We start from the raw sequence: 25,635 nt of genomic DNA, 5'->3' as shown, positions 1-25,635 counted from the left end.
TGATTCCAGAACTATATTGAATAGGAGTGGTGATAGAGGATATCCTTGTTTTGTACCAGATCTGAGAGTAAAAGATTTCAGTTTTTCCCCATTTAGAACTATATTAGCCGTTGGGTTATCATAGATGGCTTTTATCAAATTGAAGTGGAGGCCTTCTATTCCATTTTTCTGTAGGACTTTGAACATAAATGAGTGTTGGACTTCATCAAAAGCCTTTCCTGCATCAATTGAGATGATCATGTGGTTTTTAGTTTTCGCTCTATTGATAAAGTGTACTACATTTATAAATTTTCAAATAGTGAACCATCCTTGCATCCCAGGGATGAATCCTACCTGGTCATGGTGTATAATCTTCTTGATGATTTGCTGTATTCTATTTGCTAGGATTTTGTCAAGGATTTTTGCATCTGTGTGCATGAGGGAGATTGGCCTATAGATCTCTTTTTTAGTTGTGTCTTTCCCTGGTTTTGGTATCAGTATAACACTTGCCTCCAGGAATGATTTTGGGAGAAGTGTTTCCTTTTCAATTTCATTAAAGAGTTTGAGGAATGTAGGGATTATATCTTCCGTAAATTTCTTGTAGAATTCAGCTGTGAATCCATCAGAACCTGGACTTTTCTTTGTCAGTAGGCTTTTTATTACATTTCTTATTTCATTGGCTGTGATTGAGTTATTGAGAGTTGTTATATCTTCTTGATTCAGTTTTGGTAATTTGTACCTTTCTAGGAACCTGTCCATTTCATCTGTGTCTTTTATTCTGTGAGCATAAAGATTCTTAAAGTAGCTATTGATAATCTTCTGAATTTCCACTGGGTCTGTGGTGATTACACTCTTTTCATTCCTTATTTGAGTTTTTCTTTCCTCTTTTTGATGAGGTTAGCTAGGGGCTTATCTTTTATTTAGTCTTTCAAAGAACTAGCTTTTTGATACGTGAATGTTTTGAACTGTTTTCTTCATCTCAATTGAATTAATTTCTGCTCTAATCTTTATGATTTCTTCCCCGCTTAGGCCTCTGGGTTTGGTGTGCTCTTCCTTTTCTAGATGTTAGAGGTTCAGCATTAGGGTGTTTATTTGTTCCTGTTCTGTTTTCCTAATGTGTGAGTTCACAGCTATGAATTTCCCTCTGAGAAATGCTTTCATCACATCCCATAAATTTCAGTAAGTTGTGCTTGAATTTTCATTGAATTGTAGATATTGTTGAATTTCTTGTTTAATTTCATCTGTGACCCATTGATTGGTGAGTAGGATGTTGTTTAATTTCCATGTATTTAGAGTGGTTTTCTGGTTTCTTTTGTCGTTTATTTCCAGTTTCATTTCACTGTGGTCAGATAATATGAATGGAATAATTTCTGTTTTCTTGCATATACTTAAGCATGACGTATGGAGTAGTATATGATCTATTTTAGAAAATGACCCATGTGCAGCTGAAAAAAATGTGTATTCAGCTGTGGTTGGGTAGAACACTTTGTATATGTCCACCAAGTCCATTTGTTCCAAGCTCTGGTTCAGTTCTGCTACTTTATTGCTAATATTTTGTCTGGTCGATCTATCTTTTTGGGATAAGGGGGTGTTTAGGTCTCCTGTTAAGATTGTGGTATTGGATATTTGATTTTTCATGTCCATTAAGATTTGTTTTATATAGTTGGGTGCTCCTGTGTTTGGTGCATAGATATTTATGAGTGTTACCTCTTCCTCTGGAATTTTTCCCCTAACTAGTATTTAGTGGCCTTCTTTATTTCATTTGATCATTCTTGGTTTGAAGTTGAGACTGTCTGAGAACAGGCTTGCTACCCCCACTTTTTTCTGAGGTGCTGGGGCATATAGTATTGTTTTCCATCCTTTGATATTCAGCCTATGAATTTCTTTATGAGTTAAGTGTGTTTCTTGTATACAGCATATTGTTGGATTTTGTTTCCTAAACCACTGTGCCAGTCTATTTCTCTTAATTGGTGAATTGAGTCCATTTACATTGATGGTTATAATTGAGATGTGTTGACTTATGATTGACATGTTATTTACCTGCTGTTGTTTACTCCTTTTTCTCCTGTGTTTAATTGTTTGTTCTATTTAGTTGGTTCCTTCTGTTCTCATTCGCAGAGTTCTCATCATTTTGGTCCCTCTCTAAAACATCTTTCAGTAGTCTCTGTAGGGTTGGCTTTGCCATCATGAAATTCTTTAGTTGTTCTTTGTCATGGAAGTATTTTACTTTTCCATCATATTTGAAAGAGAGTTTTTCAGGGTATAGTAGTCTAGGCTCGAATTTGTTTTCATAGAGGACTTGAAGTACTCTGCTCCATGCTCTTCTTGCCTTCATGGTGTGTGAAGAGAAGTTGGCCATAATTCTGATGGGTTTTCCTTTGAATGTGATCTGCTTCTTTTCTCTACCAGCTTTCAGTATATTCTTCTTCTTCTGGATTTCTGTTATCTTGAGTATTGTATGCATCAGTGTGTTTTTAATTGGGTTGAAGTTATTTGGCATTCTGTATCCTTCGGTTACCTGAATGTCAGATTGTTTCATCATATTTGAGAAGTTTTCTGCTATTATTTCTGTCCATATTTTTTTAATGTCATTTGTATTGACTTCTTCTTTCTCACTGATGCCTATTACTCTCACATTGTTCATCTTTGCATTGTCTTGCAGGTAATGAATTATTTTTTCCTGCATCCTAGTTGTTTTTAAGAGTTCTTTACTTACCTTTTCACTAGCTGCACCAGTGTCTTCAAGATCTGAAACTCTGTCTTCACTTTCACTCATAGGGTTTTGCAAACTTGTGATTGAGATTTTTACATTCTCTATATCTCTTTGACTCTGCTTCATGCAATCTATTTTCTTTCCTGTATTGTTCATTCAAGGAATCTGTCATTTTTCTAATCTCTATTTTTTTTTAATCAATGTCTTCTTTAGAAGCAGTTATTAATTCTTTTACTGCAGATTTTTTTTTAGATTAGGTTTCCTCCATATGTTTCTGCATTTGAGTTCAGATTTCTTTTTTATTTCAGAAATTATTTCTTCTGAGTTCCTCTATATGTTTCTGTTGTTGTTTCTTTACTTCCAACATTATTAATTCATACATCTGAGCTGAGCTAGTGTCCTCTGCACTTATTCTGGGTGGGCTCAAGGCCTGAGATTGCATTTTGCTCCTTTTCTTTGTCATTTTGTATAACACTGACCTCTGACCTTTGGTGTAGAGCTTTGGTGCAGTTATATCCTTAGCACCTAGTGAAATTTGAGTGCAGATCTATTAAGTTTGAGTTTATCCAGTTATGCCTGACTTAGGTCTACCTGTTGTGTTCAGCTCCTTTCTGCTGCAGCCCTTGGAAGTGAACCTGTTGTATACATCTGGTACAACAGTGAACCTGTTGTGCCTCACTGTTGTGCCCCTGGCCCAGGGGGTACAGGGGAGCACAGAAGCTCTTCCACATGCTAACCAGACCTGGGCTTGGGCTGTATCTGGGGGTCCCAAGGGTGTTGCAGAAGTTTTTGTTCACTCGATGGGCTTGGATATGGGGGCTCCAGAATTGTGGAGGAGTTCTGAGTGTGTGGCAGAGGGTCTCACACTGTATACCTGGGTTTTTGTCCAGAGAGGTCCCGCAGGTGCAGGGAAGCTGGAAGCTCTCCCACACACTAGCTGGGCCTAGGCTGGGCTGAATCTAGGGGTCCTGAGAGATTCACAGAAGTTCCCACTCAGCGGGCTTGGGGCCAGGGACTCCGGAGGGGTGGAGGGTCCCAAGGGAACAGCAGAGGGTCTCACTCACGTGGCATGCCTGGGTTTTGGTCTGGAGATGTCCCGCAGGCGTAGGGAAGCTGGAAGCTCTCCCACACACTTGCCGGGCCTGGGCTGGGCTGGATCTCTACATATTTATAATTGTTATCTCTTCCTCTTACAATTTTCTGTTAACAAGTATGTAGTGACCTTCTTTATCTGGATGGATGATTTTTGGTTTGAAGTTGATGTTATCAGCAACCAAGATTTCTACCCCTGCCTTTTTCTGACTTCCTGTGGCATGCAGGATTGTTTTTAATCCTGTGACTTTTAGTCTGTGAATTTCCTTTTGAGTTAAATGTGTTTCTTGTATGCAACATATTATTGGATTTTGTTTCTTAATCCACTCTGTTAGTCTGTTTGTTTTGATTGGTGAATTGAGACTTTTTATTGATGGTTATAACTGACACAGATTGGCTTATCTTTGTCATGTCATTCTCCTGTTCTAGGTTTTGTACTTTTCCCCTCGTTTTAATTTACTTGCTTTATTTGGTGATTTGTTAATGTTGTTCTTGAAGCTGATCACTTCTTTCTCTTTCTAGATTATCTGTTATTACCCATTGTAGGTTTGGTTTGGTGGTCATGAATTTGTTCAATTGTTTGTCATGGATGGATCTTAGTGTGCCATTGAATTTGATAGATAATTTTTCAGGGTACATGAATCTGGCTTGGAAGTTATTTTCTTTTAGGACCTGAGATACTACACTCCAAGCTCTTGATTTGCTGAGAAATCTGCCATGATCCTGACGGACTTTCCATTGTAGGTGATCTGTTTCTTTTCTCTGTTAGGTTTTGATATTCTATTCTTTGCTGAATTTTTTATATCTTGACCATTATGTGGATAGGAATAGATTTATTGTGATTCCGGCTGTGTGGAGTTCTTTTTTTATTTATTTACTTTGTATTTTTAGGGAAAGGTCTACAGGGTGTTTATTGTCTCACTAGTAGACTGGACTTGTAGTGATCCACCTGTTTATAGCCTCCCAAGAGCTGGATTTATAGACACATGCCACCACAACCAGTCTCAATTGCTGTCTCAGGGTGCCCCAGAGGTGGGGCTGGCACAGTAGGCCTGGGGATCGAACCCTCGGCCCATGTGCCTGCTTGCAGGCACTTTAATCTGCTGAGCTATTTGGCTGGCCCTGTGTGGAGTTCTATATGCCTTGCTTAATTGTATGTCAGTTTCTTTTCTCATGTTTGGAAAATTTTCTGCTAGTAGTTCTGCACATAGTCTTTTTATGTCATTTGTGCTGTTTCCCACTGCTTTATTAACATCTATTATTCTTATATTATTTTTCTCTCATCGTCTTATACCTGATGAATTATAATTTCCTGGTTTCTTGTTAGTTTTAAGAGATGTTTTATTTCATATTCATTATCTGGCACAGTGTCTTTGAGATCTGAAAGCCTATTTCAGTTTCATTCAAGCAGCTTTACCAGTTTTCAATGGAGTTCTTAATTTCCTGGGTATCTGTTTGAATCTGTTTCATGCATTCTACTTCTTTCCTGTATTGTTCATTCATTGTTTATACCATTTTTCTATTCTCTTCTATTTTTCAGTGTCTTCTTTAATTGTCTCTGAAATTCTTTCACAATTGCTGTCCTTTCTTTTTTGGACCTGAGAGATTATTTCTGAGCTTATTTCTTCTATAGCTTGATGGACTTGTTTCATTATTTCAGTTGCTATCATTTCAGAGATTTCAGGTGTGTGATTTCCAAGTTATTGTATGTCTTTTTCTTCTGGATTTGTTCTGGGTTGGCTAGAGGACTGAGACTGCTTTTTGGTCCTGGGTTTTGGCATTTTTGAAGCTCCTAGTAATCACCCAGAGAGAATTCCACAAGCTTCCCAGGGTTTGCCAAAATTCTTAAATGGCTGCAGGAATGTTCTGCACCTGCTCTTGCTGGGCCTACAAATCGCAGTTCTCTGTGTTCCATAGATCCCTCAGAGTCCACCTAAATTCTTAAAAGTTTGGTCCTGCACCAGCAGAAGCTCCATGCCTGCATGCTGGGGGATAAGGAAGGTCAGAACTTAACATAGTCCAGCAGGCTTCCCAGAGTCCAAGGTTCTTAAATGGCGCCAGGAAAGCTCTGTAGCTCCCAGTAGAATTCATTTAAAATAAGACAGTTTTCCACAAGTCTTATGTTACATGGTAAAGACTCAGGACCATTTAACCCTTCATTACTTTTATACTTAGGAGAGGAATATAAGATCTTTAACATCGGGATTAAGACAATTCAAATTTTAAAACTTACTATGATTTTTCTTCTTTTATGAAGTTAAGGTAATATCTTGATTAGTAAAATATGCATCTTTAAAATTCATGGATCCAGCCTATGTTTTTGTAAAGAAAGATCTACAATATAAAATATATGGTAGTATAAGACTGTGTTCCTCTGAGGTGGCAGTTTTAACTGCAAATGTTGTAATGGATTTATCAAGCTTTAAAATAACAATGCCCCAAAAGTATGCTTATCTGTAAAGATAAAAAATGTTTGGAAGGGCCAGGGAATTAGCTCAGTAGAATAAGCGCTTGCCTGGCAAGGGCAAGGGCCTGCGTTCAATTCCCAGTGCTGCCAAAAAAAAAAAAAAAAAAGTTTGGAAATATAATTCATATGTGATTTGAAAGGTCTGCAGTAGAATAGTTAAAATTTAATCTTTGATCAGTATTTGATGAATTTCTTCGTAATTATGTTTTCATTCTTGCTACTAATGGATCCTAATAGTGGTTGGTAGATTTTTACAAATCTCTAGATTCTTAGACTGAGACAGAGATACAAGTTGTACCTGTTCTCTGTACTCAGTTTTTTTTTTAAAACAAAATCCTAGAATATAATTAAAACTTGTTATTTCAATAAACTTTGTTATTTTCCCTTGTTGTAAAAACTTCACCAGGTTGGTGGATATTGGGATAAGTCCTGTAGCACAGTGACTCAGTTGAAGGAAGGTCTCAACAGAATCCTCTGCCTAATCCCCTACAATGTGATCAACCAGTCTGTGTGGGAGTGTATTATGCCAGAATGGCTGGAAGCCATCCGAACAGAAGTCCCAGATAACCAGTTAAAAGAATTCAGGGAAGTATTAAGGTGGGTAAGTAGTAGAATGAAGTCATTGTAATTATAATGCTATTGAGCATGTACTGTGTGCCAGCCACTTTGTTAAGCACTTTACATATAATCTGTTTCACTTTTTAAAAACTCTTTGGTGAAATGTAAAGCCCTCAAATGAAATAGCTGCTGTAAGTTGAGTTAAGATGATTTAGAATTCTTCAGAAAAGATTTTGGGTTTTTTTGTGGAAAAAAAAATATGCACCATATTTTTTAAGCAACTTGGAATATATTAGGGAAGTTTAAAGGGAAATGTTTTTATATACTGAGAAGCAACTCTAATTCTTTAGAAATACAATTTCTTCTGTTAAAACTAATATGAATATGAACATTATTATGACTATATGGATTATTTGTATCTATTCTAATGACATTGACTGTTCTCTTACAGAAAAAAATGAGATGTGTTAATAACAGTTCATAATACAAACTAAAGGTTTGGGCTGTCCAAAAAGGGTAGACATAGGAATGCTTTGGTGGTGTTAATAAACCCATTGGTCATTTACTTTTGTTGATCTACTTTGCAGCAAAATGTTTGACATTGAACTTTGTCCTCTACCTTTTTCAATGGAAGAGATGTTTGGCTTTATTAGTTGTCGATTTACAGGATATCCCTCTTCTGTACAAGAGCAAGCTTTATTATGGCTTCATGTAAGTGTTATGATCATTTTGGGTAATAATTCTTGGCCTATAAGGTTTAGATACCTAGGTAGTTTTTCCAGAGTTCATAAATTCTAAACTTGCTGAGGACTTTTGTAAACTTCTATTGCATACTCATAGATAAATGATTAAATTTAAAATATATGTAGCTCTAGTGATGGTTAATAAATTTATGCAATAGTATTATTGAATTCATAGGCATTTTAGTTCTTACTACAAGCTATCTAGGATTCTAAGTAATCTTTAATATTAAACAGATCCTTCACTTGGAAAAGTTGAGAAAAACTGATTTGAGTGGTTCATGATGTTCCCTCAACTTGGAATGACTTTCGTTTTTGTCTCCATTTTGTGAGCTCTTGTGTATCTTATTTCCCCCTTCTTTTCTCATTTTTTAAAACTTTTATCTTCTTTCCTTTTTCCCTCCCCCCTCCCTTGTTCCATTACCTAGAAATGTCTCAAGCTTATCCATTTTTATGGCAGAGTAGTACTCCATTATATAAAAAGAAAAAAAAATCTTTATCCACTCACCAGTTGATGGGCATTTGGGCTGTCTCCAAGATTTGGTTATTATAAACTGTTCCAGTATAAACATGAATGTGAATATGATGCTTTTAATTCTTTGGGGAGATACCAAGAAAAATAGCTGGGTGGAATGAAACCTCTAGTCCCAGTTTTTTTTTTTTTTTTTGAGGAACTGCCACACTGATTTCCAGAGTGGTTACATCAGTCTCCCACCAACAGTGGAGAAGGGTTCCTTTTTCCGCACAACCCTGTCAGGAATTTTTATTGGCTGATTTCTTCATAATAGCCATTCTTTCTTGGGTGAAATGAAATCTGAGCATTGTTGTAATTTGCATTTTGTGAATGATCAATGATGGTGACCATTTTTAAAAATATTTATTCTGCATTTCTATTTTTCATCTGAGAAGTGTGTATTCGTTTCAGATGCCCACTTTTGGATTGAGTCTTTAAGTTTGGAGGACCTGATTTTTTTTTTAACTTCATGCCACTGTCTTCTTTTTTTATAAGCAGAATATATTTATTGAGGGAAAGAAAGCTTCTGTCTAAGAGAGGGACAGAAGGGGGCCCCTGAGAAGGTGATCCCTATCTTCTTATCAAGAGCATTATTCTTAGCCAGGCATGGTGACTGATACCTGTAATCTCAGTTCTCAGGGAGCTGAGGCAGGAGAATCACCATGAGTTTGAGGTCATCCTGTGCTACATAAACAATTTCAAGGCCAACCTGTACTATATAGTGAGATGCTGCCTTAAAAAAGTCATTTTTTCTCCCAATATCTATATATGTTCTGTGCTAATTCTATTTTATCTTATAGTTAGATTTTTAGTGTTGTTGCTATTGTTTCACCTATTTACTATCAAGTTTAAGGCTCAGGTTTTATTTCTGAGTTTATAAGCTTCTTCATGCTTTTTTTTAGCTTCTCAAAAGATCTATATTTAGTGAATATTGAATAAAAATGTGCTAGCTTGAGTTGAATATCATACCTGACACAAAGTTTGGGCAGTTGCAGAAAATAAGGAGAGATTTAATGTTTAGGTTAAGTATAGGTAGATCTGTGTGTGTGTGTGTGTGTGTGTGTGAGAGAGAGAGAGAGAGAGAGAGAGAGAGAGAGAGAGAGAGAGAGATTGGGAATTGATTCTAAGGCCTTGTACATTCTAGGTAAGTGCTCTACCACTAAGCTATATACTTAGTCCCCCAAATATATTTCTGTGCCATGGAGAATGTTACTCTACTAGTCCTTTATGTTATAATGAGGCCTTATGAGTTCTAAACTAAGCAATAATAATTTTCACAGAGCCAGTGAGATAGCTCAACAATATAAGCACCTGCTTGGCAAGTGCAGGGTCCTGGGTTCAATTCCTTGTACCACATGCTATCCTGGCCCTGCCCCAGGTGCACCAAGCCAGCTACCGAAACTGGGTGTACTGGTGCATGTCTGTAATCCCAGTGCTGGAGAGGCTGAAAACAGGAGGGTCATTATGAGTCCAAGCTGCATAGTGAGAACCGGTACCAAATACATTTTTAAAAAAAATCAATAAAACAAGTAATTTTCACATTGATAAAGGAATCATTTTTTAAAAAGTCATTTTTGAGATTCAGTATTTTAACTTTTTATCCCTAAAGAGACCTCAGTAAGATCATTCTCATTTTAGGAAAGCTAGTCTTTCTATAGATGACTTCAGACACTGAAGCAGCACAGCTAGAAGCTTCTATCCCTTCAGAGTCAGCAACAGTTACACTCATAGATTCTAGGGACTGGTTTTGACAGTACTGAAATAACAAAGTGCTGCAATTGGAGGTTAAAAGTACCGACCTTACTGTTTAGGAACAGGGTAGATAATAAAATGCTTGAAGTTTTAATGACTCATGTATTAATTAACTGGAAACATTATGGGAAGAACATGAGATAGGCAAAAGGGAAAGTTTAAAAAAAGTTGAATTTACTTGGTGCAGAAATGTGAGAATGATTGTGCTGATAGAATATATGTAAAGTTAAATGTCCTTATATCTAATAGATTGCTTTCGGAAGCGATGTTAAATGTATTTTTCTGAGTTTTAAAGTTTCATGCTTTTTTTGGGGGGTATGTGCCTTTTCTCTCCAGGTATTATCAGAATTAGATATCACGGTTCCACTTCAGCTCTTAATAAGTATGTTTTCTGATGGAGTTAATTCTGTCAAAGAACTGGCAAATCAAAGAAAATCAAGAGTCAGTGAACTGGCAGGGAACCATGCAGCTCGAAGGGTAATTATTGCCATAGCTCTTCTTGTTTTATAAAAATGTTGAAAACCTTGTCACTTGTACCAGGCCTGAAAGTAGTGTTGTAGAAATCCTTTTCATCACATCTCATTCCATTAATCCTTTATTCCTTCAAATAAGAAAACATTATTAAACCTATCAAGGTAGATTTAATATAGTATAAAATTAGTAAGTTTAATTTTAATTTTCTTTTTAAGAATTTTAACTCAACACAATGAAAGAAAAAAGAATAGCTTTTCTTATAATATTATAATATAATAATATTTTCTTATAATATTATAACACAATGAAAGAAAAAAGAATATCTTTTCTTATAATTTCTTATAACAGCTTTTTTGTGGGCTGGAAGAGAAGGGACTTTCTCATAGTGAATAAGAATTCCTTACCAGTTACTGGGCAGACCAGTACTTTACTTTAGGGGTGAGGGATTTGATGATTCCTTTACTGTCATTGTGTTATGGGAAGACTTAAATCAACTGTGAATGATGCTGTCACTAGCAACTAACTGAGCTCATTTTATTGACCTGCTTGCACCTTTGTGGATGAGAAACACAAATCTGTTGAATTTTTTTATGGTACTAAAGATCAAACCTTAGGATGCTCCATCACGGAATTACAACCCAGCCTGTTTTACTTTTTATTTGAGACAGGGCATTGCTAAGTTGCCTTGGTTGGCTTTGAACTTGCAATTTTCCTGCCACAGCTTTCTGAGTAGCTGTGATTACAAGTGTATGCCACATGCCTAGCACAATTTTTTTTGAGATTTAATACCTTTTTATTATACCTTTGAATTTCTTTTTTCTATTTTCCAACTTTTTATTTGTGTATGTTATCTATATAGAGCTATGAGAGTTTTTTTATTGTATCTTTCAGATTTTACTTACTCTTTCAGGTTCTTAAACTAGTGAGACAATGTAGTATTGGCTCATGTGGGTCTGAATTATTTCACCATATTCACTGAGTATGGTCTCCAGTTGTATCCATTTACCTATAGTGATGGGTTTAATTTTGGCAGATTTGTAGATGAACACAACCTACTTTAATTATTTCCCCTGTGGAGGACCTGGTGGAGTTTCTACTTGTATAAGGCATCTTCAGACTGTGAGCAATTTTGGACAGACTCACACCTGAGGGTTGGCAAGCACTGTCCTGCTCCTTGTCAAGCCTCTCCATGAAATTTTCCCCATCATTCTACCTGGCATCTAGCAGTTAGAAAAATCTAATATGAAAATAGGATCATAGTTTATATTTATTACTTTTTAAAAAGCATTATTTCTTTCTCACTTGCTGATAGGAACAAACTACCACCTAGTCAAATTTATTTCTTTTGTCTATAACATTTAAGATGACCTTACTTTGTGAAGTACTTTATTTTGTGTGAAGTATTCCTCATGAATGAAATCACAAAGTTATGAGAACCAATCAGGGAATAACTTATCCTAATTTTATAACTACTTAGCCAGATGTTCATTCAGTGAAGTGAAGTGATTTCCTAGAAGTAATGCTGTACAGATATTCTGATTCATATAGGGTTACTCTTCCCCTATACCTTAAAAATGGTGTCTGTGGAATGTCTGTTTATTAAATCTTTATGAGAAAAATATATGATTTGAGAGTAATACACAGATATGTCACTCAGGGCCTGATATAAAATTTTCCTAGGTGGTTAAATGAAGAAACTTTAATGGAGATTCTGTCTATGGAGTTTTGAGAAAAGAAGCAATAAGGTTTGATGGGGCACCCAGTGACTGGTAACAGTCCGGTAAAAGCCAATGTGCTCCTAAGGTGAAAGGTACAAGTAGAGCTCTTGGAGCTGACTAGGATCTGAGACTACAAGGAAGGGCTGGGAAGAAGCTGTAGAGTAATGGAGATAGATCTAGAGATGTAGCTGTAAAGCAGGAGGAGGTGTCATGAAATAGTCCTACTTCCTACTCCTCCACCTTCAGGTCCTCTGGTGGTGATGAAGCCACTTGGAAGCTGGGCAGTGGAGGAGCCTGAGGAAACAGTCTGCACATCTTTGGACTAGAGTAGGGCAGAGAAGGGTAGTAAAGGCCTGGAATGAAGTGTGGGGAGGGCAAATAGAGTAGCAGTACAACAGATTTGACATATGCTGTTTATCATCATAGTTTAATCATTTAGGATCCCCAGAGGCTATTGTTCCTTAACTAGTTATATAATTCTGGGTTTCTGTGTTTATGATTCTAACAAGTATGTTACATATATTGCTTATGTAATTTCTTATGCTTTTCAAATTATGGTAGATTCATACAATCTAGTTTAATATATTTTAATTGGAAATGTTTACTGGAATAGAAAATATAATAATGGTAAATGCCTTTATCTTTTATGATGCTGATATTTAATTCCCTGAAAGTTTGAATGGTTTTTATTGTTTTGTATATATATTTTGAGAGCATCCATAGTTTTGGGAGGTGCTAATGCCATTGGGTGTGTCAACAGAAACTATGTGAAAGTTGGAAATGCCTTCCATAGAAACTTTAGATATTTTATTCTGACATTTGAGTGTGTGTTCATCTATCTGTGTTGACATTCTTTCTTTCTTGTAGGTGAGTGTTGCCTCTGATCCTGGTCGACGAGTTCAGCACAATATGCTGAGTCCATTTCATAGCCCTTTCCAGAGTCCATTTCGGAGTCCTATGCATAGCCCATTTCGTAGCCCTTTCAAGAATTTTGGACACCCAGGAGGAAGGACTATTGACTTTGATTGTGAAGATGATGAAATGAATCTAAATTGTTTCATCCTCATGTTTGATCTTCTCCTGAAGCAGGTAGCTGAAGCATGAGCTTCCTTTAGTTCAGAGGTGAAGAATGAGGGAAAGCATTATATAGTGATTCTTTCCATGTGTTGGGCATCTTCACACTTGCTGAAATTATGCAGCAGCACTCAAGACATTTTGCAAACTCCTTTGGGAATTTCCTAAAGAGTCTGAAAACTACTTGTGTGAATATCTGCAATGATGTTGACATGTGAAAATGGATTTGCATTTTAGAAACATCCTAGCATCAGTAGAATTGATTCTGTTGAATAAATTGGATGAACAAACTGGATAATACTATTGTTGGGAAGAGCAAGGTACAATTCTATAGTGATGGGGCTAATTTTAATATATCTTATAAATGAATTTTCAAGATAATTTTTAAAAGATAAGTTAAAGCTTTGATAAGTACATGTCTTGGTAATTTTAAAATTTTGAGATAATTTCAGATTTGCAGAAAAGTTGCTAGAATAGTACAAAGAATTCCTAAATACTTCTCAGATTATTTAGATGTTAACATTTACTTCTGTCTGTGTCTTTCTCTCTCCTTCTCTTCATAAGTATATGCTTGAATTTTCTTAATAAATCATTTGACAATAAGTTGCTAGCATTATATTCCTTTATCTATTAAATATTTCAGAATGTACTTCCTAAAAATAAGGACATTCTTTTATATTACTACAGTATAGTTATCAAAATCAGGAAATACTATTATCTATTTTACATAAATTATGCATTTAAAAATGACCATAATTATATCATCTTTCTAGCAAAAGAAAAAAACCACAAAAAGCAATTTTGACTCAGGAACAATCCAGGATCATGCACTGTAATTATTTGTACTGTTTTCTTAGTCTTCTTTAATCCAAGATCGTCTCCCAATCTTAATCATAATTTGTGTCCTTGACATTTTTAAAATAATATGGTCATTTTGTCAAAGGCATTTAAATTTAAGTTCATCTGATGTTTTCTTATGAACTAATTACAGTCATACGGTTTTTAGCAAAAAGATCACAGTTGTGTTAGTGTGTCCTTTTAATGAATTCTATCAGGAGGCAGAAGATATAATAATATCCCCTTACCTAGTGATCACTTAGCTCAGTTGATTACGGTGATTTTCCCCCCAGTTTTTCTGCTAGAAAGTCACTACAGTCATCCCTCTGTATTTATCTTTTCTTTTTTTTGGGGGGGGGGGCGGAACCGGGGATTGAACTCAGACCCTTGCGCTTGCCAGGGAAGTGCTTATTCTACTGAGCCATCTCCCTGGCCCATCCCTCTGTATTTATGAGTTTAATAACCACAGATGGAACCAAAGACTGAAATTTTTTCTTTAATAACCACAGATGGAACCAAAGACTGAAATTTTTTCTTTAATATTCTCATATTCCTGTGTGATTGGATAGGCACAGGAATATGAAAATATTACTCTATATAAATGACTTGAGCATTTGTGGAATTTGGTATCTTTGGAAGTCTCTGAAGTCAATCTCTCCTATGGATACAGAAGGAATAATGTATTTTCCTTTTTGTAACTAACAAGTAACTTATGGGGAAGTAGTTTATGAGATTTGATGTTTCTTATCAGATTTTCACTAACTAGTTCACTAATTGAGATTATTGATGTCTACATCAATTATTATGATGACTCCCAAATGATAATTTTATAATTCTGTAATTTCTTTGCAATTTGTTAGCTGATATTAATTAGAGGGACAGTTTTTCATTCTCTATTTATGTATTAATTTATTTATCTTCATATTTCTGCATGTGTCCATTGATTCTTGCTTTATCCAGTGGTTTATAATCTGATGCTCTGATTGTTTTGTTGTTCATTGTTGTTCTCTGTTTGACCACTGGGAATCCCTTTAGTCAGACTCTGTGTTCTTTTGACATGTGCATATCTTTCTCTAAACATTTGCTTAATTTCTGACATGATAAGATATTTCAGGCTCATCTTGTATTTCCCTAGCCCTCACCCTTGAACAACACATTTCCCCAAGGATCCTGGTTCCTTTTAGTGAAAATAGTATTTAAAAACCAAGACTTGAATAGTAGGTGAGAGGTAGTATTTTTGAAATGTGCTACACCTCACAAAGTTATGAATTTTAAAATACTTCTCTTAAATGTCACATTTGATTTTTAAAATAATTCCCATTACTTTGCTTGTGTTTATACTTTTTTTTTTATAGAAACATCCAAGGAAAATAATATATATTCATGGCCTTAAAACCTGCATTGTCTTTAAATAATTTAATATTGTGATTAGTTGATGAAAATTATCTCCAAGTACTTTACCACTGTAATATTGGATAAAGGGACCAAACTCCTTCTTCTTCTTCTTTTTTCCCCCTTTTCAATATCTTTCAGATGGAGTTGCAAGATGACGGAATCACGATGGGTTTAGAGCACAGCTTGTCAAAGGACATTATTTCTATTATAAACAATGTCTTCCAGGCTCCCTGGGGTGGCTCCCACACCTGCCAAAAAGAGGAAAAATCAGTGGAGTGTAACTTATGTCAGTCTAGTATCCTCTGCTATCAGCTTGCTTGTGAACTCCTGGAGCGATTAGCTCCCAAAGAAGAAAGCCGGCTGGTGGTAAGCGGTTGAAGAAATGAAATGAATTACATGTAAAAGTAAATTAATTATATGCAATGGCTGGTGTAATGGAGCCTTCCTCCAGTACTGTCTTATGCTCCATTTTATGAGACTATTTTAAAGGAAAGTTTTTTCTTTGGTTTTTCCCAACTCAGGCTCTTGGAAAGGGACCGGAAATGGAGCCACACTGTATAGATTTCTATTAACTGGCTTGAATTAGGGTTACAGAAACATTGTTCATGCAGTTTTCATGAATTCAAGACATTATTAGCATTCTTGGAAGAAATTTTGTCATAAAGTTATTTTCCAAATTATAATCATGAATACAATAAAGTACACAATCAAATATTAAGTAAGTAGATTGTGTATGGAGATTGCTCCAAGTTAACTTTAGTTTGTAAACCTCATTGGCTTTTTATTTACAATTAAGAAAAATATTTATTTATTTATACTGGGGATCAAACTCAGGACCTTGCACTTGCCAGGCAAGCGCTTATGCCATTGAACTATCTCCCTGGCCCTGTTTCTTTTTCTGGTTACTTTCATTTTCTGATTTTCAAGGAAATTATTTCAAGCTGGAATAGCTAGGCTATACATTGCTCCATACAATTGCTATTTTCTATTGAACTTCATTTTTATCTAAGATTTATAACACCAAAATACCCTTATACCCTTATAGTCTCAGATGAACATGAATTATTTGATCTAGTACTTGCTCTCCCCCATCACCCTGAGTGCTACTGAGAATTGAGCCCAGGGTCTCCAAGCTCTAACCCCCAAGATTCCCATAAAGTTGAAATAATGTCTCACTAGGTTGCCCAGTCTGGGCCCACACTTGTGCTTTCTTTGCTTCAGTCTTCCAAAGTGCTAGGATTACAAACATGTGTCACCATGTCAAGCTCTATCTTCTCTTTTTTTCCTTTTCTGTGTTTGTTTTTGAGTTTAAAGTAACTTTCTTAAAAGAGAAAACGATTTTTTGAAGTATAGCATACAAGTATTAGAGTGTTTCTGTTTCTGTCCATTTACATTATTAGTCCTGTTTGTCTCAACATAACATCCCTAGATATCTTTTAACACAGCCGTTGTATAGCTACTATAAAACACTTACATCTTCCCAGTGGCCCTCTCTATCCAGCCTCTGGCACTACTGTCCTGCGGTCTGCTGCTATGACTCTGAATGCTTTAGCTTCCACATACAAGTGAAAACATGTAGTGTTTAGCTTTCTGTGCTTGACTTATTTCATATAGCATAAAGTTTTCCAGGATGCATGATGTACATTTGTTAATACGTAGAAAATACAATAAAAACCCCCACCAAATCAAATCAAAACCAGTCCCAATAATAAATGATGAAAGAATGAAAGGTCTTAAAAGAATAATGAGACTAGGAAGCTTAGAGTCTGATCATGATAAGACAGTATAACGAGCATTGCAGTTGAGATTTGAACAAAGTAGCTAGGAGTTCAAACAAGAAGCAATGAATCCAGTTTAAGGATGTGACAGAGTCAGAAGTATCATTGTAGAGAAGATGTGATCTGAGGTTATACTTGGATTAATTCACTCATCAGGGCAGAACCCTAAACACCTCTTCCTGGAGTGCTGAGATTACAAGTGTGCACCACTTCACCCAGCTTATTTGACCTTTTTAAAAAAATCAAGTGAATAATTTGAGCTTTTTTTTTCCCCTTTTGAGACAGGGTCTCACTATCTAGTTCAGGCTGGCCTTTACCCAGCATATGCTCACTGTGTAGCCCGGGCTGGCATTGAACTTGTAGCAATCCACCTGCCTTAGCTTCCTGATTGCCAGAATATCATGCTATTTTTAAAAAGTAAAACATTGTTCTATGAAGCAAAGACAGGAATAAATGTAAATGTGGAGAAACTGAGCCACCAAAACAATCTCCCATGTGCAAATGCTTTTGACTATCGTCATATACTCAAAATAAATTTGGAGATGAAGCTAAAGGATTCAGTTTTCTTCTCTCAAATTTTATGGGAGTAATATCCTTCAATAAAAGAGGATTCTGTCTCAGAAAACAATTAGTCTCTGCTGTATGCTCTGGCAACTTGAGCTATTCTGTCCTCTTCCTAGGACAAGTAGAGGTCAAGAGAATCCATGAGGACAAGAAGAATTGGCTAGTCATTTACAAGATAGGTAACTCCATTCTCTTCCCCCTTGAGGACAGTACCAAAAATGTGGGTTACCAGGTGAATATAGAAGCTTCAATATGCAGCAGGAAACTTTTTCCTGTCACACGTTTATGAAACTCAGTTTATGACCTGACATGGTATATTGTTCACGGGTGGCCTAGGAATATAGACAGCTTCAGGAAAGCTGTGAGATGGGCAAAACAGTTTTTAGATCACTGTCAGGTATTGTTTTAGCACTGGATTTCTTTCTTCCTCATATTCTTTATCCCACTAGTTTTTATCTCCTTCTTGCTTTGAGCAAACTGTCAGCTACTTGTTGAGAAACTCTTTCCTGATAAAAGTATTAGCCCTGAGGATAATTTTGAAAGAAGGTATTTGAAGATGAAAACTTAAAGAAAAAGGTAGAAGAATAGCCAGAAGTTAAAGATTTTGAATGGAAGCCATACAAAACACATTTTTTAAATAAAAAAAACTTATCTCACTTGACAGCATGTTTGATATATAAATACAACATATAATATATATAAATATAATATGTAATGTTTAGTATATTCACATTGTTGTATAACTATTCCCCAGGCCTTTTTTATTTTTCAAAATGGAAACTCTATATAACTATTACACAACAATTCCCTTTGGTTTTTTTTTTTTTTTTGCCTTTGTCCCTTGGCCACCACCATTCTACTGTTCTGTGTGCCACAGATATATTATATGAGCCATATTACACAGTGTGTGTCTTTTTGTGACTGGCTTATTTCTCTTAGCCTTATGCCTTCAAGGTTTCTCCATTTTGTAACATGTCTTTCATTTTTAAGGCTGAATAATATCCCATTGCATAGATGGATCAAATATCATTGACCTATCTCTGCTAATGGGCACTAGAACATATAGAAATTTCTTGCTTGTAAAATTTTACTTACCCAGATAACAAGCCTTTCCATTTGAATATCTCTGTGAACTCAGTCCCTCCTAAATAAATTCAGTTGCATAAAAATGCCATTGGGTAGAAGTCCCATGATGAGCAGGATATGGATCTTATAGATTAAAGCAGAGGCAGGCGAGCTGCCTAGGAATGTCTGACAGTTATTTCTCCCTCTATCTGTTTCAGGTGAAACAGGGTTTAAGCAGATCTTGCACCATTAGGGGAACAAATGCAGGCTGTTCTGAGGTGTGGTCCCTTTGTGCTTCTGGATCAGCACAGGACTGAAAAGAACGGGCCACAATTCATCTTTATTGACCTGAGCCAAATTGTTTTTGTTTTACAGCCCTCAAGGGCTGCTCATCTGGCTGCTTGTCATATTGTTGCAGGAGCCAACAGACAGCCTTGAGGATAGCCTCCTTTCTTCTAGACCAGAGTTCATTATAGGCCCTGAAGGAGAGGAGGAAGAGAACCCAGCAGTCAAGCATGGGGAGAACCCAGGCAATCGCACTATTCCCACAGACCATGCTGGTAGGTCAATGTGAATGATGGGTGGCATGCAGTGGGTACTTCCCAGCTTGCACAGGGCCTAATGTTCAGATCTCTGGTTTCTTAGGTTAGTAATGACATGGGCAGAGTCAGCTACATACCTTCCTTGGAGTAGATTTGTGCAGATGAACCATTTCCCACCAGATTGTGAAGTGGATATATATATATATATATATATATATATATATATATATGAATCCAGTTCCTTGAGCAGCTCATTATCAATAAAACTTAATTGTATTAGTGTAGAAAGTTGACAAGATCCCTACATGATGTACAGAATCAAGATTGAAAGGCCAAGGTGGAGGGTGCAGACAACCTCAACACTTCTTTTGGGTATGTTGTCAAAGTGTAGTGCTTTTGGATAGAAGAAATAGAAGTCTAACTCCTGTTCCCACTATTTAAAACTTTTGAAGCTAGAATTTAAAAGAACACTTGAGTTCATCTATTCATCTTTTTGGCAGTATTGGTAATCAAGCCCAGCTATGCTTTACCACTGAGCTACACTCCTAACTCTTTCATATGTTGTTTTTAAGATAGGGTCTTGCTAAGATGTTCAAGCTGGTCTTGAACTTATGAGCCTCTTGGCGTAGCCTCCCCAGTAGCTAGGATTATCAGTGATACAACACTCTACTTGGCTGTTCGATTAGTGTTTAATGTGTATTATTACAAAGGCTTTATGTTGCTTCCTTAGAACTTCCTCATTTAAATGAAAATTGATGGAAAAAATGAGGGTCAATGATAAAAACCCAGGCTCCTTGCCCAGATTCCACCAGAGTGCTCTGACTTGCTCCACTTTTTACATTGGAGTTCTAAGTAGGATGTTCTTTAAACAAAGCATCCTTCAAAATAAAAGTTTGGAATCTGCTGATCTAGTTCACCTTTCTTACTTTGCTGGCTAGAAAATAAATCTGAACTGGGTTTAATGACTTGCCCTTGGTTCTGTAGCCCATATGACTTATTTACAATTTATATTATGTCCAGAAGTACTTCCAGAATTATGTTGGAACATTAGAATGTTTCAGGATATGAAACACGAAAGAAATGAGCTCCTATCACCGCCATGTCCTAATTCCAAATATATCTAGGGTAGGGCCTTGGTATTGGAAATCTACAATTAGTGGCAACAATTAGGGCTAGAATCCAGGAGTCCTAGTTTACTTAGAGCTAATGATTTTGTTTTAGGGGTATAGTTGTGCAGGCCAGGCCAAAAGTTAGGCTTCTAATGGGTTTTGTGCCTAAGGAAAGTAAAGACTTAAATTATGATCCAAGAATATGTAGTGTTTCTATATAAATATATTTTAAGCCTAAGATAGCACACAAATCAATAAATAACCACTTTTATTTGAACAGTGTTTAAGCAATTTCTTTGTATAGGTTATAGTTATTGAATGTTATCCTTGAGGATTAATTCCAAGATGTTACTTCCTTCAAAAGATATCTGTGGATGCTCAAGTCTCTTATATAAAATGGCATAGTACTTGCATACAACTTATACATGTCATTATGTATAATTTAAATTGTCTCTAGATTACTCATAATACTGAATATAATATAAAGCTATGTAAGTAGTTGTTATAGTATATTGATTAATGAGAAGGAAAAAAAGCCTGAGTATGTTAAGATGCAATATTTTTGCTGAGCATTTTTGAATCTTAGTTGAGTAAATCTGCAGCCGTAGCATCTGTGGACACAGGACAGCTGAACTCTTTCTTTGTTGAGATAATATAAACTCCACTGTTTTAAACATTAGCTAATTTCTCCTTTAGACACTACTTTAGGCTATAGTCAGTTTCTAGCCCACTTACCTTCCTTTATGCTGTCTTTTGGGGCATAGTTTTAAACAGTATCCTCATGGAAGGCCCCTACTTCTTCCAAGACAAGTGCTCCTGCTGCTCAGAGCTGCATAGTGTTTGTGCTCTTTGACCCTTCAGGCAGCAACCCTAAGCTCCCATATTTGGAAACAAAGGGATGCTTGATAGACTTAGGTTTAGTGATTGCCACTATCTTCTGCTGTGCCCTCTTTCTGCATTTGAGAGTGTGATATCTATTTCTTATAACAGTTACCACTAAAACAAGCTATAAAACTTTCACATTTAACAAAATAGATTTAAGTGCTGATAACAAACATTTGAAATGACTTATAGTGGAAAAGTCCAAGTAAACTGTTTATATAGGCCAAGAGGATTTTTCCACCATTGTCTCGGGCTCTAGGACTTAGCAAAACTTACAATGGCCTATTACTTAATGCATTTAATACTAGTTCTAGTATTTGGCTAACTTGTGAGTTCTTTGCTGTAACCATGCTTTTATGTAAAAGAGTCTGTAAACCATAAGGACAAAGGGCTTAGAGATCCTTACAAGAGGATAAAACCATGAATAGTGTTCTCATCTGAGGATACTCATCTTTTTAAAAAGGCCTTCATTTTGTGTTAGTCTATGTGATAAACCATTACTTAGGGGATAATCAACTTATGTACCTCTCTTTAATACCTAATTATCTCCCTTTAGTTAGGAAGGGATGTACCTCTAGCCTCAGGTTCCTTCAGGGGGCACAGGCCTGAGTATGGTAGCCTAGAGAGCCAAAGATGTTTGAATACACCATGGGCTGCACAGTGGAAAATGGAGACTAGGCCTCCTAAAGTAAGAAAGATTTTGCACTTAACTCATAAAAAGGATATATAATAATTTGGAGAGCAAATAAAAAATTGTGCAATCACTTTTTAAAAGTTAAATTTCATTTTATTAGTCTCTATGTAGTACATTAGTTTTATAATCACCTTGGGACATCGGTATACACAATTGCTCTTTTAATACATTATCTTTTAAAAAAATTTCATTTGATTTCATGATCTTGGTCAATTGGAGATGGAGTGAAAGAGGCAGGTTAATCTTTGTGTAATTATTTCTTTACAGTAATAAAGAATGATACTGAAAGAAAATTCTGCTACCAACAGCTTCCAGTAACGCTGAGATTAATATATACCATTTTCCAGGTATGTTTTCTGAAACTTTCTATTATTTGGCTTGGTAGCAAAGTTGTTTTGGAAAACCTAGTAACTATGTGGCTTTTTGCATAGGAAATGGCTAAGTTTGAAGAGCCAGACATTCTTTTTAATATGCTCAATTGCCTGAAGATTCTCTGTCTACATGGAGAATGTTTATACATTGCTAGGAAAGATCATCCTCAATTTTTAGCCTACATTCAGGACCACATGTTGATTGCAAGGTATGTCTTCCTAATGTTTCATTTTGTTTCTTTACAATTTAGCCTTCATTTATGAAAATTAAAGTTAGAATAAGACTCACTAGCTTATTTGTTTTTTTTGTTTGTTTGTTTTGTTTTGTTTTGTTTTTTCTTAGCCAGGACAGCCTAATTGCCAATGGGATCTACTTCTATTTTGTATAATATATAAATATACCATTACTAGATGCTATAAAAATAGAAAGTGTAAAATAAAGATCGTTTTATGTGTTTTTACCTGTTAATGGGTTAAAATATAGCATAACTCAGAAAAATATCAGTAAAGAGTAATTTCATAATTATCCCACATACACTTGGGATAATTATGAAATTATAAATAGAAATTATAAATATATTTAGATAAATACTCTAAAATGCACGATTATCCTATGTATATAAGCCACTGTTAACCCAAGAAACTGATAAATGAGTGCTTTGTACAGTTCACAGGTGGACAAGATGGTTTCTGGATGAATAGTTAGGAATAAGTCGTTAGTAACAGGTACAAATGCCTATTTGAAGGAGCATTTAGGTAATGAATTTTGACTGGTAGAGATTTGAGACAAATAGGACATTTTGTGGAAAGCAGAAATGTTAAGAACAAATAGAAAGAAGGGACAAGACCTACTTAGGTGACACTAAGATTTCATTTTTCTGTATGGTATGGTTTTAGGGGCATTGAAGAAAAAGAGGCTGGTGAAGTAGGTTGGGACCTAAGTGTGAAGAGCTTAGAAGACAGGAGGCTTCTTTAAAGATATTTAGAAATCCATAGAAGATGTTAAAACTGTGAACAGGGTCAAAATTGTGCTTTAATAGAAAAATGTAGAGAAAGAGAGCTCTTTGCTAAATACCTGCATTTAAGGGCATGCAAAGAACAAGTTGCAAGGACTTAAGGAATACAAAGATAAACAGAGAGAACTTGTTTCTTAAAACATTGTTAGAAAAGGAAGGTAGGACCACCCTGGGCCTGCTGGGTCCTCACCTCGGGACCACCAGGTCCTCATATGACCCAGAGCCCAGGCCCAGGGTGAGTGAGACCACCTGGGGCCCACTGGATCCTCATTCGGCCCAGAGCCCAGGCCCTAGTATGAGTAGAACTTCCTCCATCAGACAGGACCAGTATGGAACCCTGCAGCAGAACTTTCTGCAGAGAGGCTAGGGGCAAGACCCTCCCAGCTGATCCAGGAGCAGAATATCTTGCCAGAGTGGCACAGAGGCTTCACCTCCAAGGGAAGCAGCAGTAAGACGTGGAGCACAGCAGCCAGACCCAAGTTACACCCACCTGGCCGAGTTTGAACTTGGTAGATCTGGACCTGTTGCTAAGGTAATAACTCTATCAAAGCTCTACACCAAAGATCAGAAGTCAAGGCTATACAAAATGACAAAGAGAAGGAGCAAAATGCGTTTTCAGACCCTGAGTTCACCCAGAACAAATGCAGGAGACAATTGAATAGAAGAAGGTGGAAATCATACACCTGAAATCTCTGAAATAATAGCATCTGAAGTAAAGAAACAACTGCAGAAAGGTATAGAGGAAATCAGATCAGAAATATTTTCTGAAGTAAAAAAAGAAATGATAACTATAATGAAAGAAGTACTAAGTGCTTCTAAAGAAGACACTGATAAAAAAATAGAAGAGAATAAAAAATGATGGAATCCTTGAATGAACAATATAGGAAAGAAATAGAATGCATGAAGCAGATTCAAAGTGATATATAGGAAATTATAACTTCAATCACAAGCTGGCAAAATCATTTGAATGAAAGTGAAAATAGACTTTAGACCTTGGAGACATTGTTGCAGCTAGTGAAAATGTAAGAAAAGATCTCTTAAAACAATTAGGATGCAGGAAAAAAATAATTAAACATATGCAAGACAATGCAAAGATGAACAGCGTGAGATCAATGAGAAAGAAGGCATCAATGCAAATGATATAAAAAGTATACAGGCAGAAGTAATAGCAGAAAACTTCCCAAATATGAGGAATCAATCTGACATTCAGGTAACCCCGAAGCATATAGAACTCCAAATAACAACAACCCAATGAAAACCACACCCAGACATATAATAATCAAGATCCCAGAAATTCAGCACAGGAACAGTATACTAAAAGCTGCTAGAGAAAAGAAACCAATCACATTTAAAGAAAAATCGAATAGAATAATGGCAGATTTCTCTTCACAAACCATCAAGTCAAGAAAAGCATGGAGCAAAGTACTACAAGTTTTGCAAGAAAACAAATTCCAATCCAGACTGATATACCCTGCAAGGCTCTCTTTCAAGTATAATGGAGAAGTGAAATACTTCAATGACAAAGAACAACTAAAGAATTTCATGATGACAAAACCAACCCTATACAGACTATTAAAAGATATTTTAGAGAGGGATCAAAATGACCACAACTCCATGAATGAGAATGGAGAGAACCTACCAAATAGGGCAAACAATTAAATAGGAGAAAAATAGGTATACAAAAGTGGTCTTTCAATTATTCTTTTGTATACAGCAGCAAAATATTTCCATTCAGCATACTCTACAAATGGACTTCTCCTGCACCCTATGAGTCATGATTTTATCCAGGTCTACAGGGTAGATATCAAGGAAATAGCAGTAGCTCAGTCCCACAAGTGACACCTGGCCAAAAGTAAGCATCATGGACACTGTCCATGTCCACAACATACTAGAGCTTTGTGTGATATCCTATCCCCAAAATATTTGAAGTGCTGGTTATATATTTGCCATTCCAGTATTTATGTTATGTTTTATTCTTAGTAATTCTTTACTATCATGAAAACTTTTTCTTAGTTGAATTGTTTTGAATCAATTTTTAATTAATTAATGTTTAATTAATTTTCTGAATGCTGTTTAATCTTAGTTTTTGTTTTAAGTTTTATACTATACCTTTGACTTAGAATCTACCTGTAAGATACAGTATGATATTTTCTCCTAGTATTAGAAACTTTAAAAAGTATATTGCCATTTTTCATTGACTTTACATTACTTCTTTCTTGTGTTTTACACACACATGCGCGTGCAAAAAATATGTATATAATTGGCATAAGATTGATACTGTTTTGTAGAAATCCTCCAAAG

General features: G+C 35.9%; 1 protein-coding gene across 3 annotated transcripts in view; it reads left to right on the top strand.

Moving 5' to 3' along the window:
* Unc79 (unc-79 homolog, NALCN channel complex subunit) overlaps positions 1-25,635 on the top strand; it is a 226,234-nt gene that overhangs the window by 75,636 nt on the left and 124,963 nt on the right. For all 3 annotated transcript variants that reach the window (XM_023719685.1, XM_023719684.1, XM_023719683.1), the window contains exons 12-19: positions 6,658-6,848; positions 7,397-7,520; positions 10,152-10,292; positions 12,875-13,096; positions 15,452-15,679; positions 19,139-19,280; positions 22,215-22,294; positions 22,379-22,527. In XM_023719685.1, coding sequence (XP_023575453.1) covers positions 6,658-6,848; positions 7,397-7,520; positions 10,152-10,292; positions 12,875-13,096; positions 15,452-15,679; positions 19,139-19,280; positions 22,215-22,294; positions 22,379-22,527 — 1,277 coding nt within the window. The remainder of the gene's footprint in view (positions 1-6,657; positions 6,849-7,396; positions 7,521-10,151; positions 10,293-12,874; positions 13,097-15,451; positions 15,680-19,138; positions 19,281-22,214; positions 22,295-22,378; positions 22,528-25,635) is intronic.

This window comes from Octodon degus, unplaced genomic scaffold, assembly GCF_000260255.1.
Source record: "Octodon degus isolate 3935 unplaced genomic scaffold, OctDeg1.0 scaffold00070, whole genome shotgun sequence".
In the NCBI taxonomy this organism is placed as follows: domain Eukaryota; kingdom Metazoa; phylum Chordata; class Mammalia; order Rodentia; family Octodontidae; genus Octodon; species Octodon degus.
This window is presented reverse-complemented; position numbering and strand designations above follow the sequence as displayed.